Source organism: Muntiacus reevesi, chromosome 2 (genome assembly GCF_963930625.1).
Source record: "Muntiacus reevesi chromosome 2, mMunRee1.1, whole genome shotgun sequence".
Taxonomy (NCBI): domain Eukaryota; kingdom Metazoa; phylum Chordata; class Mammalia; order Artiodactyla; family Cervidae; genus Muntiacus; species Muntiacus reevesi.
In genome coordinates this window covers 212626153-212651102 of record NC_089250.1, presented here as the reverse complement: position 1 = coordinate 212651102, position 24950 = coordinate 212626153, and the positions used below count along the sequence as shown (strand labels likewise).

The 24950-nt window shown below is 60.0% G+C and overlaps 1 protein-coding gene across 2 annotated transcripts; it reads right to left on the bottom strand.

Annotated features, from left to right (window-relative positions):
- Nucleotides 1-1040: 1040 nt before the first annotated feature.
- RASA4B (RAS p21 protein activator 4B) lies at nt 1041-23308 on the bottom strand. 2 transcript variants are annotated; one of them, XM_065924870.1, is made up of 21 exons: nt 23115-23308; nt 18291-18347; nt 16671-16784; nt 16137-16198; nt 14913-15042; nt 13017-13098; nt 12262-12393; nt 11945-12036; nt 10543-10660; nt 10143-10293; nt 9766-9830; nt 9351-9463; nt 8910-9102; nt 8543-8680; nt 7565-7709; nt 7245-7414; nt 6639-6773; nt 5328-5463; nt 3717-3837; nt 1787-1851; nt 1041-1689 (listed from the first exon to the last, which is right to left on the bottom strand). In XM_065924870.1, the coding sequence occupies exons 1-21, from the start codon at nt 23177-23179 to the stop codon at nt 1568-1570; spliced, it is 2406 nt and encodes an 801-aa protein (XP_065780942.1). In that variant the 5' UTR covers nt 23180-23308; the 3' UTR covers nt 1041-1567. The 2 variants fall into 2 exon arrangements, with proteins under 2 accessions (XP_065780942.1, XP_065780941.1); XM_065924869.1 differs by having other exon boundaries at nt 6639-6776; nt 23115-23307.
- Between the last annotated feature and the right edge of the window lie 1642 nt (nt 23309-24950).

Genomic DNA, 24950 nt, shown 5'->3' with positions numbered 1-24950 from the left:
TCTCTTTTCCCTTCACTCCCTGCCTTGGGGCTCAGCAGACCCTGGGGTCCATACTTCCTGATCAGGAGGTCCTTGAAACTCAAGAAGATCCAATATGCAGGAGATGTGTGTGAGACCCTAGGAGAAGCAGGAGCTGGTGATGGGGGCAGGGAAGAGGCCCCCTGGACCTGAGCCCTGGGCCAGGAAGGGAGAGGGGATGCCCAGCCCTGCAAAGCAGCTGGTGAGGCCCACAGGATGGCGGCATCATGACCAAGAAGTGATGAACATCCAGGGGTTTGAGTTGGTGTGAGCTGTGGGGGGAACCACCCCCATCAAGGCTGTGGCCTGGAGAAAAGCCTGATATGGCCTCAAAAGCCAGGGGGTTGAAGGGAGGGGGCAACCCCTTGTACCTTCATCACTCTTTTGCCTTTCTGGGCCACCCCTCAAAGAACCCAGTTTGTAGTCTGCCCAGATGGTCCTGCCCCAGAGCCTGGCTAGTTAGCCAGGTCAGGGGTCCTGCCTGTGACCCAGGCCCTTGGGAACTGTCCCAGGTCTGGGCTCACAGGGGAGACTCTAAACTTGGTTGAATGAGATCTTTAAGAATATGCTGGAAGATCCTGTCCCTCCTTTGTCTCATTAATTATGTGGAAGGTTACTGTGTACCTAGGGAGGGACTGGGAGGAGGGCAGGGAGGTGATGACCAAGGAAGTCCTGCTTGGGATGAGGGGGTTGGCATAAAGGACACTGACAGGGCCAGGCCACGTGGTTTGAGGTTCTGACCTGCCTCTTCTTGCAGTCTTCAGGACGCTTGGAGGAAGGGGCTGTTTGCGGGCTGCAAGGAGGGGCCAGCTGGTGAGACATGTCAGGCTCTGTAGCCTATGGGATGGATGAGTGGGATCCAGGGGTGTGGCGGGGACAGTAGGTGGGAAGAGAAAGGAAGTCCTCAGGATGGGGGGCAGCAGAGAAGAGGCAACAGGAGTACACAGAATCAATGCTGGTGCCCGGTCCTCAGCCACCCCCGCCAGCAGCCGACCCCCATCACAAGACCCCAGAGCCTCCGCAGTCACAGCAGGTTTATTGTCGGCAATAAAGCACCTCAATGCTCTCCCGGGGGGCACAGCCGAGGAGCAGGTGGGGTGGTGGCTGGGAGCAAAGGGGGTGCTGAGGTCCAGGCCTGGTCTCCTGGGCCCCACGCGCCCTCCTGCCTCTCTGGGTCCGAGAAGCGTCAGTACATCTGGGAGTGGGCCACCGTAAAGGGTGGCTTCTGGCTGGCTCTGCCTTGGGCAGGAGAGGAGGGCCCCCGGCGCAGCCTGGGGCGAGTGGTAGCGATGGCGGTGCGGGGGCGGGGAGCAGCCCAGCCTTACAGAGGAGCGAGAGCAACTGAAGCTCCCCCTGGAGACATCAGGCGGGTGATGACCAGCCAAAGCCTTGTCAGCCCTGGATGTCCGGAGCCCCCGGTCCCCTGGCTCCCCCGGCCCAGGAGGGACCCGGGCCCTGCATCCCAGTGAGAAGGACTGAGACTAAATGCTGAGAGCGCGCAAGGGTCTCCCCGCACTTGGCGGGGTGCAGCACAGCCTGCGGGGCATCCTCACGTCTGCAGCTCCAGGACGCGGCTCGGCTCCGAGGGTGGCGAGTCAGCTGGGCTGGACCTGTGGGCCTCCTGGAGGTCCCCGAGCACCTGGAGCAGCTCGGCCAGTGGGTCCTCAGGGGCTGGAGGCAGACATGGGGTCAGAGAAGAGAGGGCGCCCCGGGGGAGGGAGGCCCCACCCACAATGCCCAAATGGGAGCTGGGGTGGGCAGCACCTACCTTCCCCAGGGCCCGTTGGCCCGCGGCCTGCTTCTGGGCCCACGCTCAGTTGTTGGTGCTTCTCCCTAGGGGGAAGGACAGGGTGTGAGGCTCCCATGTCCCCACGGGACCCAGGGTGAACCCAGCTGGGCCTCCTGAGCTGGAGGGCGTCCTGGGGGCAGGGGCCTGCCTCTTCCAATCTACAGGAAGAGATATGGGCCCAGATCTCAGCTGGCCCCCGCTCACCTCCCTCATCCCCCCTTCCAACCCCCTTCCTTGGCCCCAATCACCCCTCACCCCCCATCACCCCCACAAAGGCACTCAGGAAACCAAGGCTGAATGGTGTCACTCCTGTTTCGGAGGGCCCTTGGGAAGAGGGCCAAGTGGAGCCTGAACGTCCCCTAGTGTTAACTGGCCGTGGAATGAGTTTCCCTCTTCTGGGAACAGGAGACAGTGATCTTTTTCTTTCTTTTTGGCCACACTGCACAGCATGTGGGATCCTAGTTCCCAGACCTAGGGTCAAACCTGCACCCCGGTGCATTGGAAGCACAGAGTCTTAACCACTGGCCCACCAGGGAAGTCCTGTGAGTGCTGTTGCAAGCGTGGCTCCTGACCAGCATTCACCAATGGCCCCCCAGGCCCCTCAAGTACAATCCTCTGTGTGCTTACAGAGAGAGAAGGTGAGCAGCCTTCGTGCAGACTCTGAGCTCCTTATTGAGAAATTCTATGGGCTCAGCCCTTTGACCGTCTCCCAGATCTATTCTGGGAGAGACGTGTCCCTCTGCTTAGGTCTAACAGGCTCCTCCCCCTCAGGTGCCTTCCAGGCCTTGAGGGGTCAGTCTGGTCCCTTACTGCTCTGCTCATTTGCTTCTTCAACATTTACTAGAAGAAGAGAAATCCGTGCTGTTTAAGCCAACAAATGTATGATAATCTGCTACAGCAGCTGCAGGAAACTAATACAGCGGGGGGCCGTGGACAGGTGATCGGGCCAGAGGCTGGAGTTCCTGGTAGGGCAGAAGTTCTGGGCAGCAGGCTGGAATGGGCCAGGGCTGGTCAGAGGCTCTGGAGGTGGGGAGGCCCTCAAGGCAGGCTGTGCTGGTTAAGAGCCTGGGCACTGGTCCCCCGGGTGGGTTGGGTTCGAATCTTTGCTCTGCTGCTTCCTGGCTTAAATGGGGGATGATAAGAACCCACGTGCTTCAGTGGCTGCAAAAAGTGGTTTTTTAAAAGCACCCCATGTTTTCTATGGAGCCAGGGGCTTCCCTGGTGGCTCAGGGGTAAGGAATCTGCCTGCCAAAGCAGGAGACATGGGTTCAATCCCTGGTCCTGGAAGATCACACATGCCTCAGAGCAACTAAGTCCGTGTGTCACAACTATTGAGCCTCTGCTCTAGAGCCTGAGAGCCGAAACTACTGAAGCCCAGATGCCCTAGGGTCTCTACTCTGCAACAAGAGAAGCCTTCGCAATGAGAAGCCCTCTTGCCACAATTAGAGAGAAGCCTTCAGAGCAATGAAGACCCAGCACAGCAAAAAATATTTTAAAAAATAAAATACAAAAATAAAACTAAAATAAGCTGGAGCCAGGGCTGAGAACCACTGAATTAAGTGAGTTGGCTGAGGACAGTCCTGGTGCTCCGAGGGGCCCACAGACATACTGGGCAGATGAGGGGGCAGGGTCAACTGGGGTGGAGATCAGCCACAGCCTGACCCTGGGCTTCCCCAGCCCTTGGCACCTTCATCCAAATGAGAACCAGCCTCATGCTGCAGAGATCCAGGTGCCCTGCCCTCCCCTGGTGTGGGTTCCCTAGGCAGGAAGGTGCAGGGGCTGGATTAGGAGGGAAGAGACCTGCCACTGTGGAGAAGCCCTGAGCCCCAGTCCTGGGTCCAGCCACATCCCCAGGGGCTGCCCAGGCTCTGCCGCGTGGTTCTTGCTGCCCCCACGTGGGCCTCCTCACCGCAGTGTGGCCTCCACGCCCAGCAGGTGCCGATAGATGAGCTGAGCCTCCAGGTCGTGGTCGAGAGGGTCATTCCACTCCTGCAGGGTCACCCAGGACCGCGTCTTGTCGCAGCCCAGATCTGGGGGCAAAGAGGGGATGGAGTGGTGGGCAGGCACTGTGAGCATGCACATCTGACTTCCTGGAACGCCAATGGGGGAACTGAGGCCTAGAGAGGGCGAGGGGTGGACTCAGGGGCCCCCCAGTGCAAGGCTGGGCTGGGGGCACAGCCTGGGAGGTCTGGTCCAGGGCCAGTGGGTGGCTCCCACACTCCAGGGGGCAGCCCCTCGTCTCCCTCCTGGTCAGCTCCTGAGTGGTAACTGACATAACTGCAGGATGTGGGAGTTGTGCAGGATACAACCTAGGGCGCTGAACCACTTTCTGGAAGATTCCTGCCTGGAAGGAAGCTGGGAGCAGCCGGGAACCATAAGGTCATGGTGAGAGAAGCCAGGAGGGTTGTGCCTTGGAATGAGCTGGCTCTGCCATGTGCTGGCTTCACGACCTTGGCACAGACACCTCCCCCTCTACAGCATGCGGCTACCCGGCCCTGCCTCGTAGCGCCCTGGGGAGCCCCGCTGCGCCGGTGATGAGGGTTCTTGCCACAAGGTTATAGCTGGAGGCTGCAGGCCAGGCCCACCAGCCAGGGACATGCTCCTAACAAGAGGCCACCGCCCCCTGTCAGAGCCAGGGCTAGGCGAGAGCGGGTGGGCCACCTTCCCAGGGCCCGGACCACACCGAGCTATGGGGCTCAAGGCTCGGCCTGGCCTGCAGGTGAAGGGGCTCAAAGTGCTGAGTCTCCTCTGTGACTGGGGAGCAAGAATTTTGTAAAGCAGATACAGATAGTGCAGGAAGATCTGGAACCTTCAAGAACTTTGCTGCACAAGAAGACAGCCAGCAGCTGCATGAGACTATTCATATCAAAATGAATTGAAATTAAAATCGATCCAAAACTCAGTTCCTAGGCTGCTCTCGCCCCATTACAAGTGCTCAACAACCGCATGTTCACAGCAGGCACACACACAGTGTTGGGCCGTACAGATACACACGATTTCCATCATCACTGAAGCTTCTCTCTGCCATCCCTCTAGGGCGCAAGGCCCAGGGTACCCCCAACTCACAGCTCCAGTATCGGGCTGCCAGTGTGGCAATATGCAAATTCAGGAGCTTTCTTCAGCCCTCGTTAGCAAGGAATTCCTAAAGCATGTTGCTCGGAACCCTGGTTCTGCAAGAAGCTCATTCACTGGGCCGAAAAAGGGATCCCTGGGAAAGGAGTTTGGAAAGAGCTGGACTAGATGGTGTCAGATATGGGATTCTAACTCTGGCCTCCTCCAGGGTCTCCGAGGCACGCACAGGCTTTGTTCACACCAAGTGCAGTTCCCAGACCACCAGGTCACAGGACTCTTTCTGCCCAGAGCACCTGCATGGCCTGGCTGGCCTCAGGTGAGTACCCACAGCTGCCCAGGTGGCTCCCAGCTGGCAGCGAGGCAGGACCCCAGACCCCCACGCCCCAGGCAGGGCCTGAGGCCTATGGGGGACAGACTCAGCACTGTGGGTTTCTGGCCTGCATCCCACCTGTCTTGTCCCTCTGGTGGCAGCAGCTCCATTTGTCCCCGCGGAAGACGCCAGGGTGGTAGGAGCCCAGCAGGCCGGTGTTGTTGATGCAGACCTTCCTCAGCGCAGACAGCCACTGGTTCAGCTCGTTCACACACTGCAGGGGACGAGGGGGGAGGGGCACAGATGAGAGGTCACTGCCTCCAGGAAGCCCTCCGTCCTTGAAGATGCCCTGCCTCTCAGGACTACACAGTCTCAAAAGCTGGCTCAGCAGCTTTGGGGGGCATTAGGAAAAGCTGCCCTTTCTCCAGACGCAGGCAGCCCACACCCAGTACATGGCCTGGTGAATAGAGCGAAGGCTGGATTTCAGCCCCCACTGGCCCCCTCGGCCAAGCCCCTGGGCAGTCCACAACCTGTTAATTATGTGTGGTGGCTCTGCTGTCACCATTTTTTTCCCTGTGGCTCTAGACCCTGACCCATCAGGGAGTCCTCAAGGCCCGGTAGGATGGATCTGTGACCTCCCACCCCTGCATCCAACAGAGTCACTCTAGGCAATGAAGCATGTCCCCCTCCCACTTCACCGTCCTCCTTGTTCAATGTCTCTGCTCAAATGCTGCCATCAGAGGCCCTCCCTGCTGCACCCCACTCTGTCCCCTCCCTGTCTCTCTCAGGCTCTGTTGCTAATGTCAACGAAGCATTAACATTAAAATAATGTCAAATATTTTAATTGGCATTTAAAATATTTATTTATGGGTCTATCTCCTTCCCTGTGATCGAAGCCCATCAAGGCAAGGACTCTGTTCTGTCTACCACTGTATCCCCATCACTTAGGTTAGTGCCTGGAACCTAGAAAGTACTCAATATTTTTTAGATGAATGAATGAGTGAATGGGTTAATACATGAAGAGAAGGAGATTTGAGGGAATGACCCACAGCCACTTGCATAAACGTGTGATTGTTATGTGTAGATACATACACACACACACAGAAACACACAGACACCAACTTAAGACATGTTCCAACAGATGTGTACAATGTGAAGATTCAAGACACAGGGACACACTCATCTACGCACTGGACCACCCCGAGACCTAAGACTTATGCATGGGTGCCAAGGCAGGGCCACGCAGACACGGGCATGGCTTCCCAGGCACCCAGACCCCAAGAGACACACCCACGGCACTCACATCAGCTTTCACACCCACGCTGTGCTTAACACAGCAACAGGCGGTCGGAGGCACACTCAACCTTCACTCCAGCCTACCCGGGGGGTAGGGGGGATTTTCCCACGGGACCCCTATTGGCCGTGGGCACCCCTCCACACGGCCCACACCTTGCACTGCAGGTAGGCAGTCTGGAGCCTGCCCGCATCGTCCGTGTAGATGACCTGCATGACATGGGAGCTGCCAAAGCTCTTCTCCTCCACTTTCTCTGCTGCCCGGATGTTGGCGAGCTTGATGAGGGTGCTCTTCTAGAGGGATGGGGACAGGGAGAGGGAAGCTTAGGGTCCTAGCTGGGGTCCCCTTCTGATTTCTGGGCCTCAGTCTCCCCTTCTGCAGCACCAGGGGTTGGCACTGGGGATCCAGAGGACCCACCCTCCCAGGAGCCTGCTCTGAGAGTGACCTCAGCTAGGACAGCATACAAGCAGATGCACCTGGCCTCTTGGGGGCCTGACCATGCCTCAGTGCCCTACCTCACTCACACCCCTGACTAAGAAGCCAGGGCAGGTCACTGTAGCCCACCCCAGGACCCCCAAGACAGAGGACCTTCTTCCTCATGGGTCTTAAGTCACCCTATGACTGCCACCAGGGGCCTGCCCCTTCCTGGCTGTCTTCTCCGACCCCGGTGGCCCCTGAGGTGGGCTAAGAGGAAGAGACAGGTGCCTCCAGGGTGTTCCAACCCCTCAGAGCCCCTCTTACCCTCTGCCTCCCTTACCCACCTTGGAGCTGGGGGTCTTGGAAAAGCTGAGGGCCTCCGTGGTGAGGGAGAAGTGGAGCTTCTTGAAGGAGGAGGACATGAGGGGGCCTTTGCTCTTGGTCCTGTGGATGAAGAGCGGCCCTTCCTTCACCGGGGGCGCCTGCAAGCTCAGGGCCCGCTGCAGGTCCAGCTCTGCGGGCCAGGGAGGTAAGGCAACACGTGAGCCCCGGGAGGAGGGGCGGGGCCAGGGGCGGAGCAAACTTCAACATCGGGCTGCGGTTGGAGGGCGAGAGGCCTGAGGTGGGCGGGGCAGGGGGCGGGGCCGCACCCGGAAGCGCTCACCGTCTTTCTCCTGGATGTCCACCAGCTTGGTAATGAAGTCCTTCAGCTGGGCCACGCCCTGGCGCACCATGGGCTGCAGCGGTTCCATCCAAGCCTCCTTAGCCCTGGAAGCTGGCGTGTCCATGTTGCCCACGTTCTGGACCGCCTAGGGGTTCAACAGTAGGAAAGGCCAGCCTCTGCTAGAGTCAGGGACCAGGCCACGGCCACTCACACCACCCCCCACCTGCACCCAGTCTGTGCTACTCGCACTGTAGAAATGGAGGAAGGGGCGACCCAGGCTCTGCTCAAGGGCCCACTCTATCCCACTGGGGACCGGGGCGGGGGGAGGAGGCAGGGACGGGTCACAGTTTGCAATCTTTAGGGAACTTATAGGTGAGACTGAAGGTGAAGTTGCTCAGTCGTGTCCGACTCTTTGCGACCCCATGGACTGTAGCCCACCAGACTCCTGTTTCCATGGGATTTTTCTGGCAAGAGTACTGGAGTAGACTGCTATATCCTTCTCCAGGAGATCTTCCCGACCCAGGGATCGAACCCGGGTCTCCCGCATTGTAGGCAGACGCTTTACCCTCTGAGCCACCAGGGAAGTCCATAATTGGGGACAACTTGGGCCCAGTCTATTGACCTTCTGCAGATTTCACAGCACTCTGTTCCACTGGGTACCCTGATCCCAGCCTGGTGTCAGGGAGATAAGGGCAGCCTGGGAGATGGTAGATCTGGGAATTAGAAGGCCCCGATTCTCCCAACAGGCGGTGCGACCAGGCCTTGGGCACCCTCCAGCTCGTGGACTTGTTCCCCTAATCCATGAGACTGGGCGACCATGAGGAAACTATGAAAACTGTGAAACGCAGTGCCCCAGGAGGGTGCCGGAGGCCTGCCACCAGGCGTTCCTAGAGCCAAAGGGGAACCCAGCGCACTGCCGCGAGGGCCCCAGGCCAGCACCCAGCTGGGCATCTCCCACCAGGATCCACAGCCCCGGACCTTGGCCAGCAGGAGCAGGGTGCGGCTGGTGCGGGCGTCCGCGTGTCGCTCTCGCAGGTGGAAGAGCTTGGGCGCCAGGATGGCAGGAGAGATGAAGCGCAGGCACAGGAAGCTGGTGACGGCGATGAAGGGCACGTTCTGGAGGGGCGCCAGAGAACTGGGGGCTGGACTCCGCGAGGCCTGGCCTCTTTTAACAGCTCCCTTCCCTTTGGGACACTCCCCCTCACTCCCGTGACCTTCCCGACCCTGCCCCAGCCTGGGCTTCTAACCATCAATCAGGCCCCTTCCTACCAGGCCCTGAGATACCCGCCCCTTCTTTTCCCGCCATTTTCCCCCCTCCGTCCAGCCCCACCGGCAAAGGGCGCACCTCGTCCTGGGCGCTGGGGAAGCGCTCGCGCACGCGCCGGAAGAGCTGGCGGAAGGTGGCCCGGACCACGGCAGGGCACGAGCGAACCGAGCGGCTGAGTGCGCTTAGCAGCGCCCCCAGGTGGGCGCGCAGCGTCTGTGCACTCTGCTCCAGCACCTCGGCCTCGGTCTGCGGGCGGTGCAGCCCAGAGCACCTGAGTGGGCCCCGGGGGCGGACCCGCCGAAAGATCGAGGTCAGCGCCTGCACCCACGACTCGGACAGGGGCGCCCGGAGACACAGGTGTAGAAAGCCGACACCGGGACACAGTCAACACACAAGTGGGCAGAGCGGACGAAAGGCCGAGTCAGGCAGAAAGAAACCCACGCATACTTGCAGAAAGGGCCTGATCCCTCCCCCTGCCCGTCCCCCCACCCCATCCTCAAGGAACACCCCTGGCCTCACCCTACATCCTTGACTTCCACCTTGCTGGGATCCAGCTCCACGTACTTCTTTTCCTCAAATACGCTGTCAATGATGGGGCCCAGGACTCCGTGCAGATACCGCATCCCTGCCACCTGGGGGCCACCGCGAGCCGCGTTGGTCCCGCCTCCCACCTCCAGCTACCTGCCCTCTCCCCGCAGCTGACCTCCCAGCCACCATCTGCCTGCTGCAGCCACCCAGGATAGAACCTGGCACATACAGGGGACGGCAGCTCAACAAACTGCAGCTACATGAATTAATGAATGAAAGGAACCCTTAGCCTTAAAGGACCCCGGACAGGAGAAAGATAAGTTTAAGGCGCAACTCAGTCTCTTGGCCTCTACGAACCTCAGTCTCCTCATATATAAAACAAAGACAATATACCATGCAACCTCACCTTCAGAAAAGACTCCATGGATTTGGATGCCAGAGAGTTGCTCCGGAACAGGGTGTTGGCCTCACCTACAAGCAGAGGTTCCCACGGGTATGGGGCTGGGAGAGTGACAAGGCTTTGGGGAAGGGGACAGAGGAGATTGGGCCTGGGGGCTCCGTGCTGGCCACTCAGTAAAGAGCCTCCTGGCCACCTGTCAACTCTCAGCCTTTTGCTTTTTCCTCTACTTCCGAATCTGACCCGTCTCCCTCCTTAACTGGACCCATCGGCCTCCTGCAGGAGGACCCCAGGATTTCTCCCCTCCGAGCATCCCTGGAGTCCTAGGCTCCTCCCCCGACCCCCACCCGGTGCCCTCAGACAGGCCAGTCCCTCCCAGGCCTCACTGGTGCGGCTCAGCTCTAGCTGAAAGAGCAGGTCCAGGAAGTCTTTGGCCAGTCCCTGCCCCAGGAAGAGCTTGAGCAGGGTGGTGGCCACCTCCTGGCGGTACTCCGTGCTGGTCGTCTCCTCAATGAGTGAGATCAGCTGCCCCGGGCTCTGCGGGAGGCGGCAAGGACAGGCGGGGCTGCAGAATGCACAGGAGAACCCCAACCCTTCCCTCTGAGGACCGCAGAGGGCCACGGGGGAGCGGGGCCACTGTCCCAAGGGACGGAGGGGCCCCGGGCGCCGGCTGGTTCCTTACCATTTTGACAACTCAGACCGCTGCTCTTCAGAGCGTGTTTAGGAGGACAGGGAGGACACGCCACGGTCCCTGAACCTCCCACCGTCCCCCAGGGGCCCCCTCACCTGGGTGCCCAGCTTCACCTCTCGGCATAGCAGCTGCACCAGGGGCTGGTAGCAGCCGGATGGCAGCACCGTCTCGTCCCGCAGCCGCACCTCCAGCTGCAAGGAGCCCACGTGGCCCCTGGAACAGGCAGCCCGTGACCTCTCCACCTGGGACCCAGGCCGCCCGGGGCCGGCCCCCTTCCCCACGGCCTCCGCCTTCCCTGCTGTCCCTCTGAGCGAGCTGGCCCGCCACCGGGGTTTCCTTGCACTGTCTCCCCCCACCTCCCACTCTCTGCTCCGGCTGTTCTGTTTGGAATGCCCTTGCTGCCTCCATCCTCAGGGGAGCTCCATCCATCTTCAAGGCCTGGCTCCCTGCCACCTTGAGACTCCTGTGGACCCCAGGCTTCACCCATGTGGGCGTGCTGGGCTCCCCGGCCTTGAGTCTGTCAACTCCCAGAGAACAGCTCCCCCAGGTGTCTATTTTACACTGGAAGCAAATTCCCAAGCTTCCTGACAACCTGCCAGGGGAAACCGAGGCTCAGACTGGGTAAACAACTTACCACCTTAGACCTAACTTCCAAGCTCCCCTGTTCTGACCCCTCCTGGGGAGGCCGCTGACTGAGGCTTGACAGTCTCTAAGTCCCCGTTGCCTACAGGACAGCCCGGCTAAGTGACAAGTGACAAGACTGCCATGGCTGGGTCTAGGGAAATGTCTTGGAGTTGGACACAGCGGTCCACCCAGCCCCTGTCCTGAGAAGGGTGTGTGTGGGGGGGGGGGGTCTGGGACCTTCTGTGGACAGATGGAGCTGAACCATTCGAGGTGAGGAACACTGCTGTTCCTCCACTTCCGGGCTAAGCAGAAAGCAAGGGGGCCAGAGGGCTTCCTTATAGGGTTGCCATATTCACCAAAATAAAGACACAAGGCACTGTTACACTGAGTTATCTTAAATAAAGTTTGTCTCATATACTTCGCGGACAAACACTAAAAAATCAGTTCAAGGTTTATCCCAAATTCAGCTTCACCAAACATCCCGTATTTTACCTGGCAACCCTATTCCTGGAAAACTGCGGGGAGAGCAAGAGCTCTGGCTCAGGGACACTGACTCAGAGTTCTGGGGACTAGAGCTCTGGTCTAGGGTCTGCAGAGACACCCTTAAAGGGGAAATATCTGAAGGCTTGCTCTAGAATCTGCCAGAAGACTGAAAGCAGGAGACTTGTTCTGCTTTGGAGCTCTGAGGTCAGGGTTGATTCCAGGAGTGTCAGAAGGGGAGGAGGAGATGCTGGCCTGGGTGGGCCAAGGGCACAAGAAATCTGGGGCCAATCGCTCACCCCCGACTGGCACACTTGTCTGCCTGCTGGAGCCGAGGCTCAGCCTCCCAGGGCCCAGACCCGCCACCCCTGTGGCCAAGCCCCAAGCACTCACTCTTCCCGCCGGCTCTTGGACTGGTCAGGCTGCAGCCGGAACCAGCCCTCCTCCCGCTGGGCCGCCCACAGTCTCTGCACGTTGACCACCACCTGGGAGCAGGACAGGCCTTGGTTGTTGGCGGGGGAAGGGTGGAGATGACCCAAGGCTGGGATCCTCATTTCTCTTCCTTGCCAACCACTGTTCTTTTGAAAGCGGGTACCTGCTGAAGGCCCCTGTGTACTTGAGGGGTCCCGGGCCTCCTGGGTACCCCTCTGGGGGACAGGATGGTCGGAAAGGAGGCTGGCAGGGGCGGCCTGAAGGGGCAGGGTGCTCACTTTGCCCAGGAAGTCATTGCGACTGACAAGGTCCCAGTCCCAGGCCTCCACGCACAGCGCTTCCGCCGCCCCCTCCTCTAGCTCGAACTCAAACGTCTCGTTCCAACGTGGGTAGCATGACTTTTTCACGATCTGCCCAAAAAGAGATCACTGATCACTGGAGGCGGGCTGACTCCACCAATCTCCCCAGGGCCACCCCACACACCTCCCTTGGGTACCCCCCAGGGGCTCTGAGGCAACATCCCCTCCTCGTCCAGGCAGAAGCCCTGAGTTAGCAGAGGTAATGATTCCATGTCCAAACCCCTACTCACTTCTTAAGTGGGGGAATCGAGGCCCAGAGCAGGTAAGACACTAGTCCAAGGCCACACAGCAAAATGGTAGCAGGCTGCCCTGAGAACCCAGGTCTCAACGCCCTCCCCACCAGGGCTGAGCCCCCCACCCCGGCTGCTTCCAGAGTTGAGAAAAAAGCAAGTGTGGGCAGGGGGTGGGCTTGGCAGATTAACCCCTAGGTGGGCAGACTGTCACGGCCCACCTGGGCCAGGAGTGAAAGGCAGCACAGACCATAGGAGCTGGCACCAGAAAGGTGGGACCCCACTGTGCACCCTGGGAGAGGTCGCCCTGCTTCCCTGAGCCTCCTCTGAGAGACTGCAGACCTCAGCTGACCTCCCCGGTGATGGTGAAAAAGGATGAGGCAGTGAGGGCCAGGGCGGGTCCCCGAGACTCCCGGCCCGCTCCCGGCCCCCCAGCCTCCTCACCGAGGTCTCCTGGGTGCGGCCGTTGTATCGCACTCGGACAAAGGGGTCAGATGTGCCATTCCGGTCCTTGGGGGCGAGGTCTCTGCGATGCAGCAGAGCACCCACTTGTCACCCAGCCTCACCCAGGTGGACACCCCCCACCCCACTATGGGGTGACCCTATACCAGGCTGGAAAGGCCTGGGCACGAGCTGGGAGGCTGTGGACAGTGTCCCTCTGTTTTCTGGACCCTGACTCCCACTGCATTCACCCCATGGACCCCCACGTGTCCCCCACACCAGACTAAGGGTCCTCCAAGGCCCCTTCTGACTCCAGCCAGCTGCTGCACCTCCTCGGGGGGGCGGGGACGCGAGGCAAGTGCAGCCTGGAATAGCCCGGCCCAGGGGCACCTCTCACTGCCCTCCGTTCGCAGGGCAAGGCTCACCTCTCTGAGCCTCGGTTTCCTCATCAAGAAAGTGGAGAAGACAATCCCTTGCATGGAGATAACAGGCTCCTAGAAGGCCTGTCCCTGAAACACCCCCTCCTACTTGAGGGGGGCCCTTGGGGAGCAACCCCCACCACCACCTGCCCTCTCCCCGTAACTGGTCCTTCACCAGGACCAAATCTGGCCAAGGCATCCCCGGCTTAGCACCCTCTTTGGAAGAATCACGAAGCCCACCCGCCTTCCCTTCCCCGGAAATATTATTTTCTGCTCTTTTCTGTCTTTTCCAGTTTATGCCTCTTGTGACTGCTTCTCTTTCCTGCTCAGAACTGCCTATTAAAATTCCAGAGCATGGCCTTGAGAATCTGCCCAGAAACATGAGGAGAAAATGTTCTTCCTGCCTCTGCAACAAAGGCAGCTTCTTAAGGGGTCAAGAGCCGACGACAGTGGGGGACAAATCCCCTCACACACCAAAGGGGGGTCTGACTGACCGCCGTCCCCTCATCTCGCCCTCAACCCCGTCACTTGCTAAGAGGAGGCCAGGTCATGTGTGCGTGTGTGTGTGTGTGAGCACGTGAACACTCAGGTTACACACAGCCTGGCCTGGGTGAGGCTGAGGATGGAGGAAGTGAGTGGGCAGAGGGGTGGATGGTCCGTGAGGATGACAGGGCGTGAGGGGAGTGACTGTAAGTCTGCCCAAGTCCAGCCCTTTCCTGGGGCTGGCTGCACATGTCCCAGCCCCAGGATGCAAAATAAAGCCTGGCGGAGCCACAGGCCCTGCGTTCAGGAGGCAGGCCTTCCTCCCGAGTGGCCAGCCACCCCGCAGGGACTCCGCAGGTGTCGGCCGGCTGGTGTGTCCCTCCACGGGCCGCCCCCGCTCCTGCCCCAGGGGCAGGCAAGGACCCTGAAAGGAAGGTGCTTCTCACGGAGTGTGTGTGACTCACACTCAGGCCCAGACAGGAGTGGAGCCTGCAGCTAAAAATACCCTGGTGGGGGCGGGGGGTTCCCTGGCGCAGGTGACAGGCCCAACTTCCCATCCAAGTCACTGTCCCTCCCGGGGAGAACCCCACCCCTTCCCTCGGGAGATTTTCAGCAACTCCTTTCATCTCCCCCCGCCTCACCCTACCCTATGGAGGACTCCCCGCCAACCCCACAAGTCAGGCCAAGTTCACAGTAAAGTTAAACACAGGGGAAGCCCAGTCCTGGCACTGGGGCTGGACGATCGGGGAGCAGGGTCCCTTCCCCCATTACCCCCACTGCTCGAGGATGCCTGAAAGTCCAGCATCAGAACACCATCCTTGCCCCTAAGAGACATAGCCTCCCACGGGGTCACCGGGAAGCGTCTTCATGTCCCCAGTTCCCCCCAGAGCCCGCCATCCAGGGAGGAAGCCTGGTGGTGTCAGGGAGAGGAGGCCGAGCACCCACGGCGGATTTCTCTAGTTTCAGGGGGCCCCCGGCCCAGCTCCCCATGGCTCACCTGGCCTCCAGCACAGAGCAGCGCAGCCTGCGGGCCCGGGTCCCCGGAACCACCTCCAGCCGCAGGTGGATCTCACCCTGCACCTCCTCATCAGGGTCGACCTTGGTCAGGTGGGCCCACCCGCTGAAACCTGAGGGGCCGCAGCTCAGCCAGAGGCCTGGCCCTTCTCCCGCAGACCCCCAGGCACCCCGGGCCCCTGCGCGATCACCTCGGGGTCCTCTCAAGCTCTCAGGAGGCTGGGGCTGCTGTCCCCAGTGGCAGGTGGGGACACCGAGGGTCAGGAGCTGAACAACAGTGGGGTCAAAGTCCACCTCCAGGGTGGTGCCAAGCTGCATATGGTGGCCCTGCCCCTGCCCCATCCTGGGACCGGCCTCTCTGCCTCAGTTTCCCCATCTTAAGAGACGGGGAGAGTGGGCTGCCGGAAGGAGGATGCGACAGATGGGGGTACGACAAGGGGATGGCATCACGGGGGCCACGGGCCCCTGAGCGGCCAGCTGGGGCCACAAGCAGGAGAGACCTCAGGCCTGGGACGGGCCAAGAGGCCCGGTGAGTCAGCAGCGGCCCGCCCCAGCCTCACGGATGGGAGCAGGTGTGTGCCGGGGAGGCCCCTTGGGAGTCACGGGGGCTCAGGCCAGCAGAGCCTGAAGCACCTCTGAGCTTTGGTCTGAACCTTTACCGGCAGATGGTGACTCAGCCCAGAGGCAGCAGCACCAGGTCACACGGCCAGGCTGGGGCAGGGCTGACCCCTCCAAACAATGTCCATGTCCCCTGAATCCTCCAGGGGCTCTCTAGCCACGCCCCGCTCCAGGCCAACCCCCTAGACTTAGGACACTGGGAACCAGGCTGAGGAAAGTTGGTGGGGTACACAGTCAGCCAGACTGGGAGGAGGGACCCCCACACCTCAACAGTGGAGCATAAGAGGCCCCTTCCTCTGCATGCAGAGGTCTCAGATCTCACCACTAGCAGCCCCTCATCGCCCTGGGGGGGATGTGGTCCCAACTAGGGGGGCAGAATGGTCCCAGCTACAGGACAGAGGCCAGGGAATAGGTGATGGAGAGGGCCATAGGCCTTTCTGGGGAGGGCAGCGATGACTTTCCTGAGCACGGGGCCTGACAGAGCCCAGAGGAAGGTCTCAGAGAGGAGGATGGGCCGGGGACTGGCCAGACCAATGTTGGGGAGGGCAGGGGATGAAAAGCAAGCGTGGCCTCCCTCCTGGGGTCTTACCCTTAGGGTGAGCGGCCAGTGCATCCCTGGTAAGGCAGACCTTCCCGATGACATCATCCCGGCTGGAGGGTGGAGGAGCCAGAGCTGGGCAGGGCTGGCACAGAGCCCGGGACCCTCACCCCCACCCCCTTCAGGGCCCCTCTTGGGAGGCTGACACTGCCATCACTTACAGGAGCCCAGAGCAGGACCCATGACCCTCTGGCAGGCCCTCTCGGGGGCACAGGCCATGTGTCTGCACATAAACTTACACGTGTGCCCACCTACATGCCCAGCTCTTCTCTCCAGGTGCCTGTTTCCAAGCTCGCATCCCCATGTACACACAGCCCAGCGCACACACGCATGTGTGATGGGGTGGGAGCACAGTGAACCCACACGCACGGACACAGACGCTGCACATCCAAGCCCCGCGCCCTGCAGGTCCCCTGGGGCCCCCCTTCCTTCCGGGCTGTAAAGAGGAGGCAAAGTGACCCACAGTCCCAGAGAGGGACAGGGGGGCAGGGTCCGGGCCCCAGGTAGGGAGTGGGTTCCACGCACCTGAGGGCATCCTCGTCCATGACGTAGAAGGCCACCGAGTGGAAGGTGGGCGGCAGGTGTACCTGGTACTCCTCGCCCCAGAAGGGGCACAGGGTTTTCCACACAGTGGCCGTCCTGCAGGAGACGACCCTCAGCACTGCCCGCAGGCCCCGGGCTGGGACAAGGCGGTGGGCGCTGCAGGGCTCGAGCCCACCTGTCCCCACATCCCCCTGTTTCCCGGAACGGCTGCTTTGCTGGGTGATGATTCTCCCTGTCCACCCATCGTCCGCCGCCCATCATCCCCTCCTGACCATGCGCTCTGCCCTGGATGGGGCACTGGCTGCATCGATCAGGCCATTTTCCATTTGGGGAAACTGAGGTCAGACTTGGCAGTCGCTGGCTGACCTCAGGTCACACAGCAGGACAACAGCAGAGCCAGGACCAGAAGCCTAGCTTCCCAGCCTCCCCTGGACCCTGATGCTGAAGAGACTCGCTGAGGGTGGAGGCAGAGGGATGGCCAAGCTGACTCTGGGGACAGACGGTCCTCCTAGGGGGAGCCTGAGAGCCAAGGTCTGGAGCCTGCCCCACAGAGCCAGCTCTGGTTCATCCCAGGGCAGAACCCTCAACTCATAAGGCTCCAGACACTTTCCTGGTGGTCCAGTGGTTAAGACCTTGTGCTCCTACTGCAAGGGGCGTGGTGAGTTCCATCCCTGGTCGCGGAAATAAGAGCCCGCATGCCGTGTGGTGTTACCAAAATAACCCCCCCCCAAAATCCTAGGGCTCAGCAGCGTAAGCTGAAACCCTCCAAGGACCCAGATGAAGGCGCAGGGGATCACCTTCACCCCAACCACTTCTTGGACAGACCACTTGAACTCGGACCTTGATTTCCCTGTCTGTCCTTGAGACAACCCGAGCAGTCAGGCATCTCCCCTCCCTGCTCCCCGCATCCTCCACAGTGTCCGTGCTCGGGAGAGAACCTGGAAAAAGGCACGCTGTTTGCAGGTGGGAAGCACTGTGGGGCTGACGGCCTTGGCTATTGATCGATCAGCAGTGGGCACCCCAGTGGGCAGAAAAGTGGAGCGGCTCTGGCCAAGAACTTTGAAGGCAAAGGCCTTTGTAGGAGAGGGTACCAGACAGCAAAGACCCTGCCCAGGATCATGGGACCCACGGGGAAAGGGATGCAGCACAGGGGAAGCGGCCGTTCTGGGCAAGTTAGCTTTTTTTTTTAATGGGATGTGATGCTGTTGTATGGAGCTCATTTTAAGGATTAAATGGGCTGCAAAAGGTTTAGCACAGGGCCTGGCCAAGTCCATCCTCCCTGAGTGACAGCTGTGGTTACCAGCCATTATCCTCTGGCCCTTTGGCCGGTTGTAAAGTTGTCAAGAGGAACAGTGGGTGGGAGGCCCTTGGCTGAGCGCCCAGTCCACAGTAGATAATCCCTCTATGGGCGTTAAGGTCAGTAATTAGCAAGGCTAGTCGGTCTTTTCTCACCTCCCAGCAGGCTGTCAGGGCCTAATGGGCCCCAAGGAATCAGGTGCTCCAAGCCCGGGCCGTCTCCATGCAAATTTCACACGCCCTTAGATGCGGGAGGGGGGGCGGGGCAGGAGGAGTGGGCGGAGCGGGGCGGGGCGGGGGCGGTACCTGATGATGGGCTCATTGTCCACCTTCACGATGCAGTAGGGGTCGCTGCTGCCGGTGCTGCAAGAGAGGGGAGGGGCTGATGGGGGCGGGCCATGGGCACCCCTCCTTCCACCCCAGGAAAAACGACAGTCCAGGCTGAGACACCAGGTCCTCGGCTGGGACCCAAAGACTCCTCTGGCTGAAAAGTGTGCCCCCATTCTGGGTCCGGGAGGGGGCTGGTGAGGCAAAGGCAGGAACCTGCACCAAGGCTCCCCGGCCACTGCTTCTCCAGCTCGGGATAGGGCGCTTCTCCTTCCTGCCGGCTCCACAGCCCCCAACCCTGCCTCGTTCAAGGGAAGGCAGAAATAGCAGTCACAGAAGCCCCTCCACCACGTCAGTCTCTCCTCTGAGCCTTGGTTCCTGCTGTTCCTTCTGCCTTCCCACTCCTCCCCAAGACCCCTCCCCAGGCCCCCTCTGAGAGCCCTCACCTGTCCCAGAGGCTGGGAGTAAGGTCTCCCCTCCCATCCCAGCTAGTGATGTACTGTCATCAGTTGCCTCCTCTGCCTGACTATAACCCGAGAGTAGGGACCACTTCTGTGTTGACAGGGCTTGGCACAAGACGGGGTCCCTTGTGAGTGTTTGTTGAGCGGAATGAATGAAAGAACGAAGACAGCCATCAGCCTCAAGCTCCCAGCCATCTGGGAAAGAATAAATAGGGAAGGCAAGCCAGGATGGCTTGGTTTCTCCTGTCTTCGTTGGCGGGGGATTCCTGGGGTTGAGGGCAGCCCTGGCCAGACCCAGGGTGGCTCCTGAGCAAAAAGCGGGAGTGGACTTTCTCCAGAAGTGCCCTTCAGGTCTGCGACCCATAAAAAGGAAGGAGATTTGCATGTTGATGGTTGGGGAATTCCAAGCCCAGCTTCCCTACTCAAAAGGGGATCTTCCTGCAGAGGAAGCTACTGGAGACAAAGGTTCTCCTGACACTGATGGGAAATGTCTCCCAAGACTCAGTCCCTCCTCCCCGTAGATTGGGACCTGTAACGGCAGCTCACAGGGTAGCTGACCTGATGTGAGGGCCAGCCCCTAGACTGTGTTTAGTAAACGTTAGCACCACCCTGGACTCTCTGATTTCCGGTTTGTAACCCTCTCCCATTGTTCAAGAGCCCGCCCCCCTGGTTGGGAAACTAAGATTCCACATGCCTTTGGAGCAACTAAGTCCCATGCAAGGTAACTACTGAGCCCTCGAGCCACAACTGGAGTCCATGCACCTTAGCTAGAGAAGATCCCATATGCTGCAATTAAGACTTGATGCAGCATGGGCATTTAAGGACCTGAGCCCAATGGTGGTCCCTGGCCAGCTGTTGGGACTTGTGCTGTCTGCCCTTGGGCTGGGCCCCTTCCCACTTCTTCCCCAAATCACTCAATCCTGCTGCTGGCCCAGCCTAGCTCCTTGCAGGGCCTCTATATTTAGGGCCTTGGCAGTTTCCAGGCTGTAGAAGGGGGAGGATCAGGGCAAATCCTGAAATAGCCCCGGGACCGTCCCCAGGGCCGCTGGGCAAGGGAGCCAGCAGATTACCAGTCAGCATGGGACTCAGCTCCTCTCTGGCTGGCCCAGGCACCTGAGGTTGAGGAGGAAGCAGGACAGAACCGGGCAGGCTCTGGAAGCTATTCGGGGAGCACCGCTGGGCCCTGTGCCCTTATGGGGACTAAAACCCCAGGAGTGGAAGTGGCAGGGAGGCGGGTGGCCACTGTGTGATGACCACCCCTCCTCCGAACTCAGTCAAGATGGGTCACCAAGAGTGAAGGCGAGCTCCCTGTTCTCAGAGGCATCCAAGTGCCAGCTGGAAGGGATGTTGCTCGGGAGTCAGGCTGGGGGCTCATGAGGCCCACGGGTGCAGGCTCACCACCATCACCCCCACCTCCAGCATTCAGGGAGGGCCTCCTGAGATCTCTGGATTCCTGCCATGCCTGAGCCAAATGCTTTGCATGGCATTTGCAAGGCTGGGTCCCCACTGAGCCCCACTGCAAGCTTGCAACCTGGGTCCATCTAGGATGCTTGACCTGTCAGTGGCAGAGTGGATTTGAATCCTGACTTCTCTCCCTACCAGCTGTGTGGCCTTGGCAAAGGACTTCCATATCCTGAGCCTCAGTTTCCCCATCTACAAGCATTTGTTGTAGCATCTGTTGGCGCAATGTTCGGTCACTCAGTCGTGTCTGACTCTTTGCGATCCCATGAACGGCAGCACACCAGGCTTCCCTGTCCTTCACTATCTCCCAGAGTTTGCTCAAATTAATGTCTGTTGAGTCAGTGATGCCATCCAACCATCTCATTCTCTGTCACCTGCTTCTCCTCTTGCCCTCAATCTTTCCCAGCATCAGGGCCTTTTCCAGTGATCAGTTGTATAAAGTAGATATGAGACGACTCAATGGAAAAGACTCTGATGCTGGGAAAGGTTGAGGGCAAGAGGAGAAGCGGGAAGCAGAGGATGAGATGGTTGGATGGCATCACTGACTCAATGGACGTGAATCTGAGCAAACTCTGGGAGGTGGTGAAGGACAAGGAAGCCTGGCGTGCTGCAGTCCATGGCATCGCAAAGAGCTGGACACAACTTGGAGACTGAACAGAGGACTGCATGGGAAAGGTCTTCAACACATCTGAATCTCCTCTACTGGGGACCAGGTGTCCCTGAGGGCTTAGAGAATGCCAAGAAAAATGAGTCACGGTTCTTGTGCTCGGAGTCACGTGGCACAGGCAGCCCACGAAGGAGCAACTGGTATCCAGGGCTTCATCCTAACTCCAGCTGACCCAAAGTGCTGCAGGGCAAGGAACCCTGCCCAAGGGCACCAGGGAAAGCTCTGGAGGGAAGTAGAAGTTTGGAAGGGGTCCTGAAGGATCAATAGGAGTTTTCCAGTGGCCCCCGAAGGGAAGTGTTTGAAGGTGGAAGACTCACACATGTGCAAGAGCAGGGCTCTGGAGGCCAACGGCCCAAATGTGAGGGCCTGAGGTGGTGCGGGTTCACAGCTGGATCTAAGAGATGGTTGATGAGTCAGAGCTGCCTATACCAGCCACTATGGCGAAGACAGACCAAAGGAGGGGAGGGGAGGGGAGTACACAGGAGCGCAGAGCAAGCAAAGAGATCCTGGAGGCAGAACCCACAGAACTTGGTGACCCTTCCCCCGGGGATGGAGGCATCCTCCGAGGAGTCCCTCACCTCTGCAGAGGCAGGGCTGGGCTGGGGAACCGGGCACCAGGGCTCCCAGGTGGGCGGAGTGCACAGTTTCACTGCCCTCCGCTGCTAAGAGCCTGGAGTCAGGCACTAGGGCCAGCACTGCGGGGATGGGGAGGGAGGCGACAGACGGAGGGGCTGCACCTCCCAGCCGCCACCAGCCGGAGGAGGCCAAGCTGACCTAGATACCGGTGCCAGCATGGGGTGGGGGCGGGTGCTTGGAGGCTGGGCCTGGAGACTGAGACCCTTCTCCGAGCTCATCTGCCTCCCCACCCGGGAGACCATGTTCCCAGCTCCAGCTCCCCTCCACTCACACAGCGAAACCCACCTTGACACAGCCTGCCCAGCACCCTCCCTCACCCATCGCCATGGCAACTGCTGAGCCTGGCCTCCTTAGGCCCAGGGGGCCTTGAACTGGAACTGCTCCTGGCGCTGAGCGTGCTGGGAAACTCACGGGGACCACTGTGCGCGGGAGGGGCGGGAGGGAGGTGCCTGAGCCCCCCTCCTCCTGCACCCCACTGCCGGTCCGCCGCCTCTCTGCATCCTGGCACCCGCTGAGGAGCCCGGGGGTGGAGAGGCTGCCGGCCATCAGACTTTGGACCCTAAGCTGCCTCCGGACTCCCCCGCCCCCGCCCTTCCTCCAGGCAGCCAGGCCCCTCAGGCTTCATACTTTCCATCACCCTCCGCCGAGAGGGATTTCCTCCTCCAGTTTACAGCGGGGAAACTGAGAGTTGGTGGACAGTGAGCCGCCTAAGGCTCATAGGAGGGAGGTGGCAATGGGATCGGACAGCTCAGCTCTGGCATCTACTGAGAAGGGGTGGGGGGGGGGAGAGGGGGGCGTGCTATGGAAACCTCAAATCTGGCCAGGGGTCAGGCAAAGTCCTAGATGTCAGTGCTTGTGAGGAGCCCTAGGATTAAGACCTTACTCTGCCACCTGGGGCCAGGATCTCCCTGTTCTCGGAGCCTCCGTTTTCCCATCCGTAAAATGGACCAGTGACAGCGGCCTTACTGGGTGGTTTTAAGGGTTAAAGGCTGCTGCTTAGGCCACGAGGATGACACAGGAAGAGCGACTCCCCAGCCACCCCATCCTGCACAGACCCTGCCTCTTGACCAATAAGTCTACTCTTCAGACCCATCCTTCCCTTTTCAAAGGCACAGCAGGAAGCCCCAGGGCATTTCGGGTGCACGCTGCCAGGAACTAAGTGTTCCGGAATTACTGAGGAAGACCCTTCGTTTTTAGGGGGGCACTCCACCCCCTCCAGCCACACCCCCCGCAGTGCACAGGGACAACTCCTTTTCGATGTCTTCCCCATGCCAGCTCCAGTTATATCAAAGCCCCTTCCGCTTGAGGGCCACCGTCTTCCCTCCCCGTTCACTGAAGGCCCCTTATAGCCCCCCCCCGCCCCCTCCCCAGTCCCGGGCCCTTTCCTGTCATCCCCTGTCCGATGTTCCAAGCACATCTCACTGTCCCCATTTCCCTGCCTGTCTCCCACCGCAGCCGCACTCGCCACACCCTCGCCACCACTGTGGGCGGGCCGTGTAGACCCCAGAAAGGTCAGGCGGGCATAAGGGGCAGCACCCCTCCTGGAAAGTTGGGGTTCCCATCCCCAGCCTCGCTCACATGTCCTTGGCGGGCAGGTTCTTCCCCTCCACGATGCGGATGGACAGCGAGCTGCGCTTGGCCATCGCGGGTCCGCGGCGCGGGGTCCTTAGCCAGGGCAGCCGGACGCCAGGTTCCAGTGCAGCAGTCGGCAGGCGGGCGGGCGAGCGCTGGACTGGGCGCAGGAGGGGGGCGGGCCCCGCGAGGCAGAGAAGGTAAACGCGGGGGCGGGGGAATCTCGTCCACTTCATTCACCCCCGCCCCCGCCCCACGTGCGGGGGGACACAGCGCCAGGGCGGACCAATCGGCCGCCGGGGCTCCCCAGGGTGGGCGGGGCTGGCCCGAGACGCGGCGCCCATTGGGCACCGGGAGCGGTGTGAGGGCGGGGCCTGCTCCGGGCGGAGGCGGGCGATGGTTGGTCCCGGCTCGCGGGAGAGAGCGGAGGGGTGAGGGGCGCCCCCCTAGGCGAGTGGAGACCTAAGGCCCCAGGTGACGTGAGCCAGGACCCGCGTGGGCCACGGGCGTGGTCCGAGTGTCTGAATCCAGGCGTTCGAGGGTGTGGGCCCGAGTGTGCCCTGGGAGGCGTGAGCTAGCGCGGGGATGTGCGGGTGGGATCGAGCGAGGAGGACAGCGCTGGTCCCCGGAGGCTGACTCGGGGAGGCCCCTGCAAAGGTGTAAATTGAACGAATGAATAATCGGATGGATTTAGCAAACAACAGGAGTGTTGGTGTTAGAGTCGCGGGGACCCAGAACGAGGTGAAGCAGGGCAGCTCAAAGGTTCAGGGGATCCAGAGGTGTGGGGATTTGTCTGAAAGACCCGGATTATTTGGGGGAACCTGCTTAGGAGAAGGGAGCGTCCTCAGTTGTCATCTCATTTTCGCCTTTTACATGCCCGGAGTGGGAGACTGGATGAGTCACTCAGGTTCACAGAGGGAAAATTATGTGCTGGAAGGTCACATAGTTGGCCCCTGGTGGGGCTAGGCTAGGCCTCCCCAGAACTTCAGGCCTGACTGGGGACCTTTTCACGTGGGCAGGATCCTTCTCCGAGACTCGGCGTGCCCCTTCCCACATCTAGAAGTCACAATCCGGGTCTGGCACAGTGGCAACTGGCCCTGGCAGCTGACTCGGGGGTGGGGGTGTGGGTGGGTAGGTAGGTGGGAGAGGTATGACCCCAAGCATGACTGCAGACTTGGGTCCTCACCCCAGCCCCACCACTCCCTTGCTGGGTGATGCTGGGTGGCTTCCTAGACCTCTCTGAGCTGGTTCCATTCCATCACCTGCAAAGAGGGGACACTGACACCTACCCAAAGCACACATTATGTACAGCGGTGCCCAGCAGGTTCTATTTTCTGAAACATTTTGTCTTTTCCTGTTTTGTTATTTATACACTTACACGCATGCTTTACCAAATTCAGAAGGCATTGAAGGTTTACAGTACCTTCAGTAAAAAGTCAGTCTCTTCTCTCCCAGTCACACAAATTCCTTCCCCGGAGACACCCACAAGTCCTGACACCTTGTGCATCCTTTTGGAGTCAGTCTCTGCCTACAGTGCGTCAGCAGACATGTATTTTGTTTTCCTTTGTATACACAAATAATAGCTTAGTGGTTACTCTGAGAGTTTCACTTATTCTGTCTCAGGGAGCCGTGCATATCTGTACACAAAAAGCATCATTGTTCTCTTGGCCGCTTACCCAGTTGTCCTTCGTCCATCCATCATATCTTCAATGTCTCGTCAATGAATGAGCAGGGTGTCACCATCATTTGCTTTCACCAAACAATCACATGGCTCACACGTCATTTGCTCAATTGCATGTGAGCACACGTAGCAGCAGAGAATGAATTCCTAGAAACCAAATC

Coding starts and splice junctions, on each gene's coding strand:
- RASA4B (XM_065924869.1), bottom strand. CDS start 23,179: ATGGCCAAGCGCAGCTCGCTGTCCATCCGCATCGTGGAGGGGAAGAAC. Junction 15,043..16,136: donor ACTGGCCGCTCACCCTAAGG/GTAAGACCCCAG, acceptor GCGGCCCCTCAG/GTTTCAGCGGGTGGGCCCAC. Junction 12,037..12,261: donor GCAATGACTTCCTGGGCAAA/GTGAGCACCCTG, acceptor TCCTGCTCCCAG/GTGGTGGTCAACGTGCAGAG.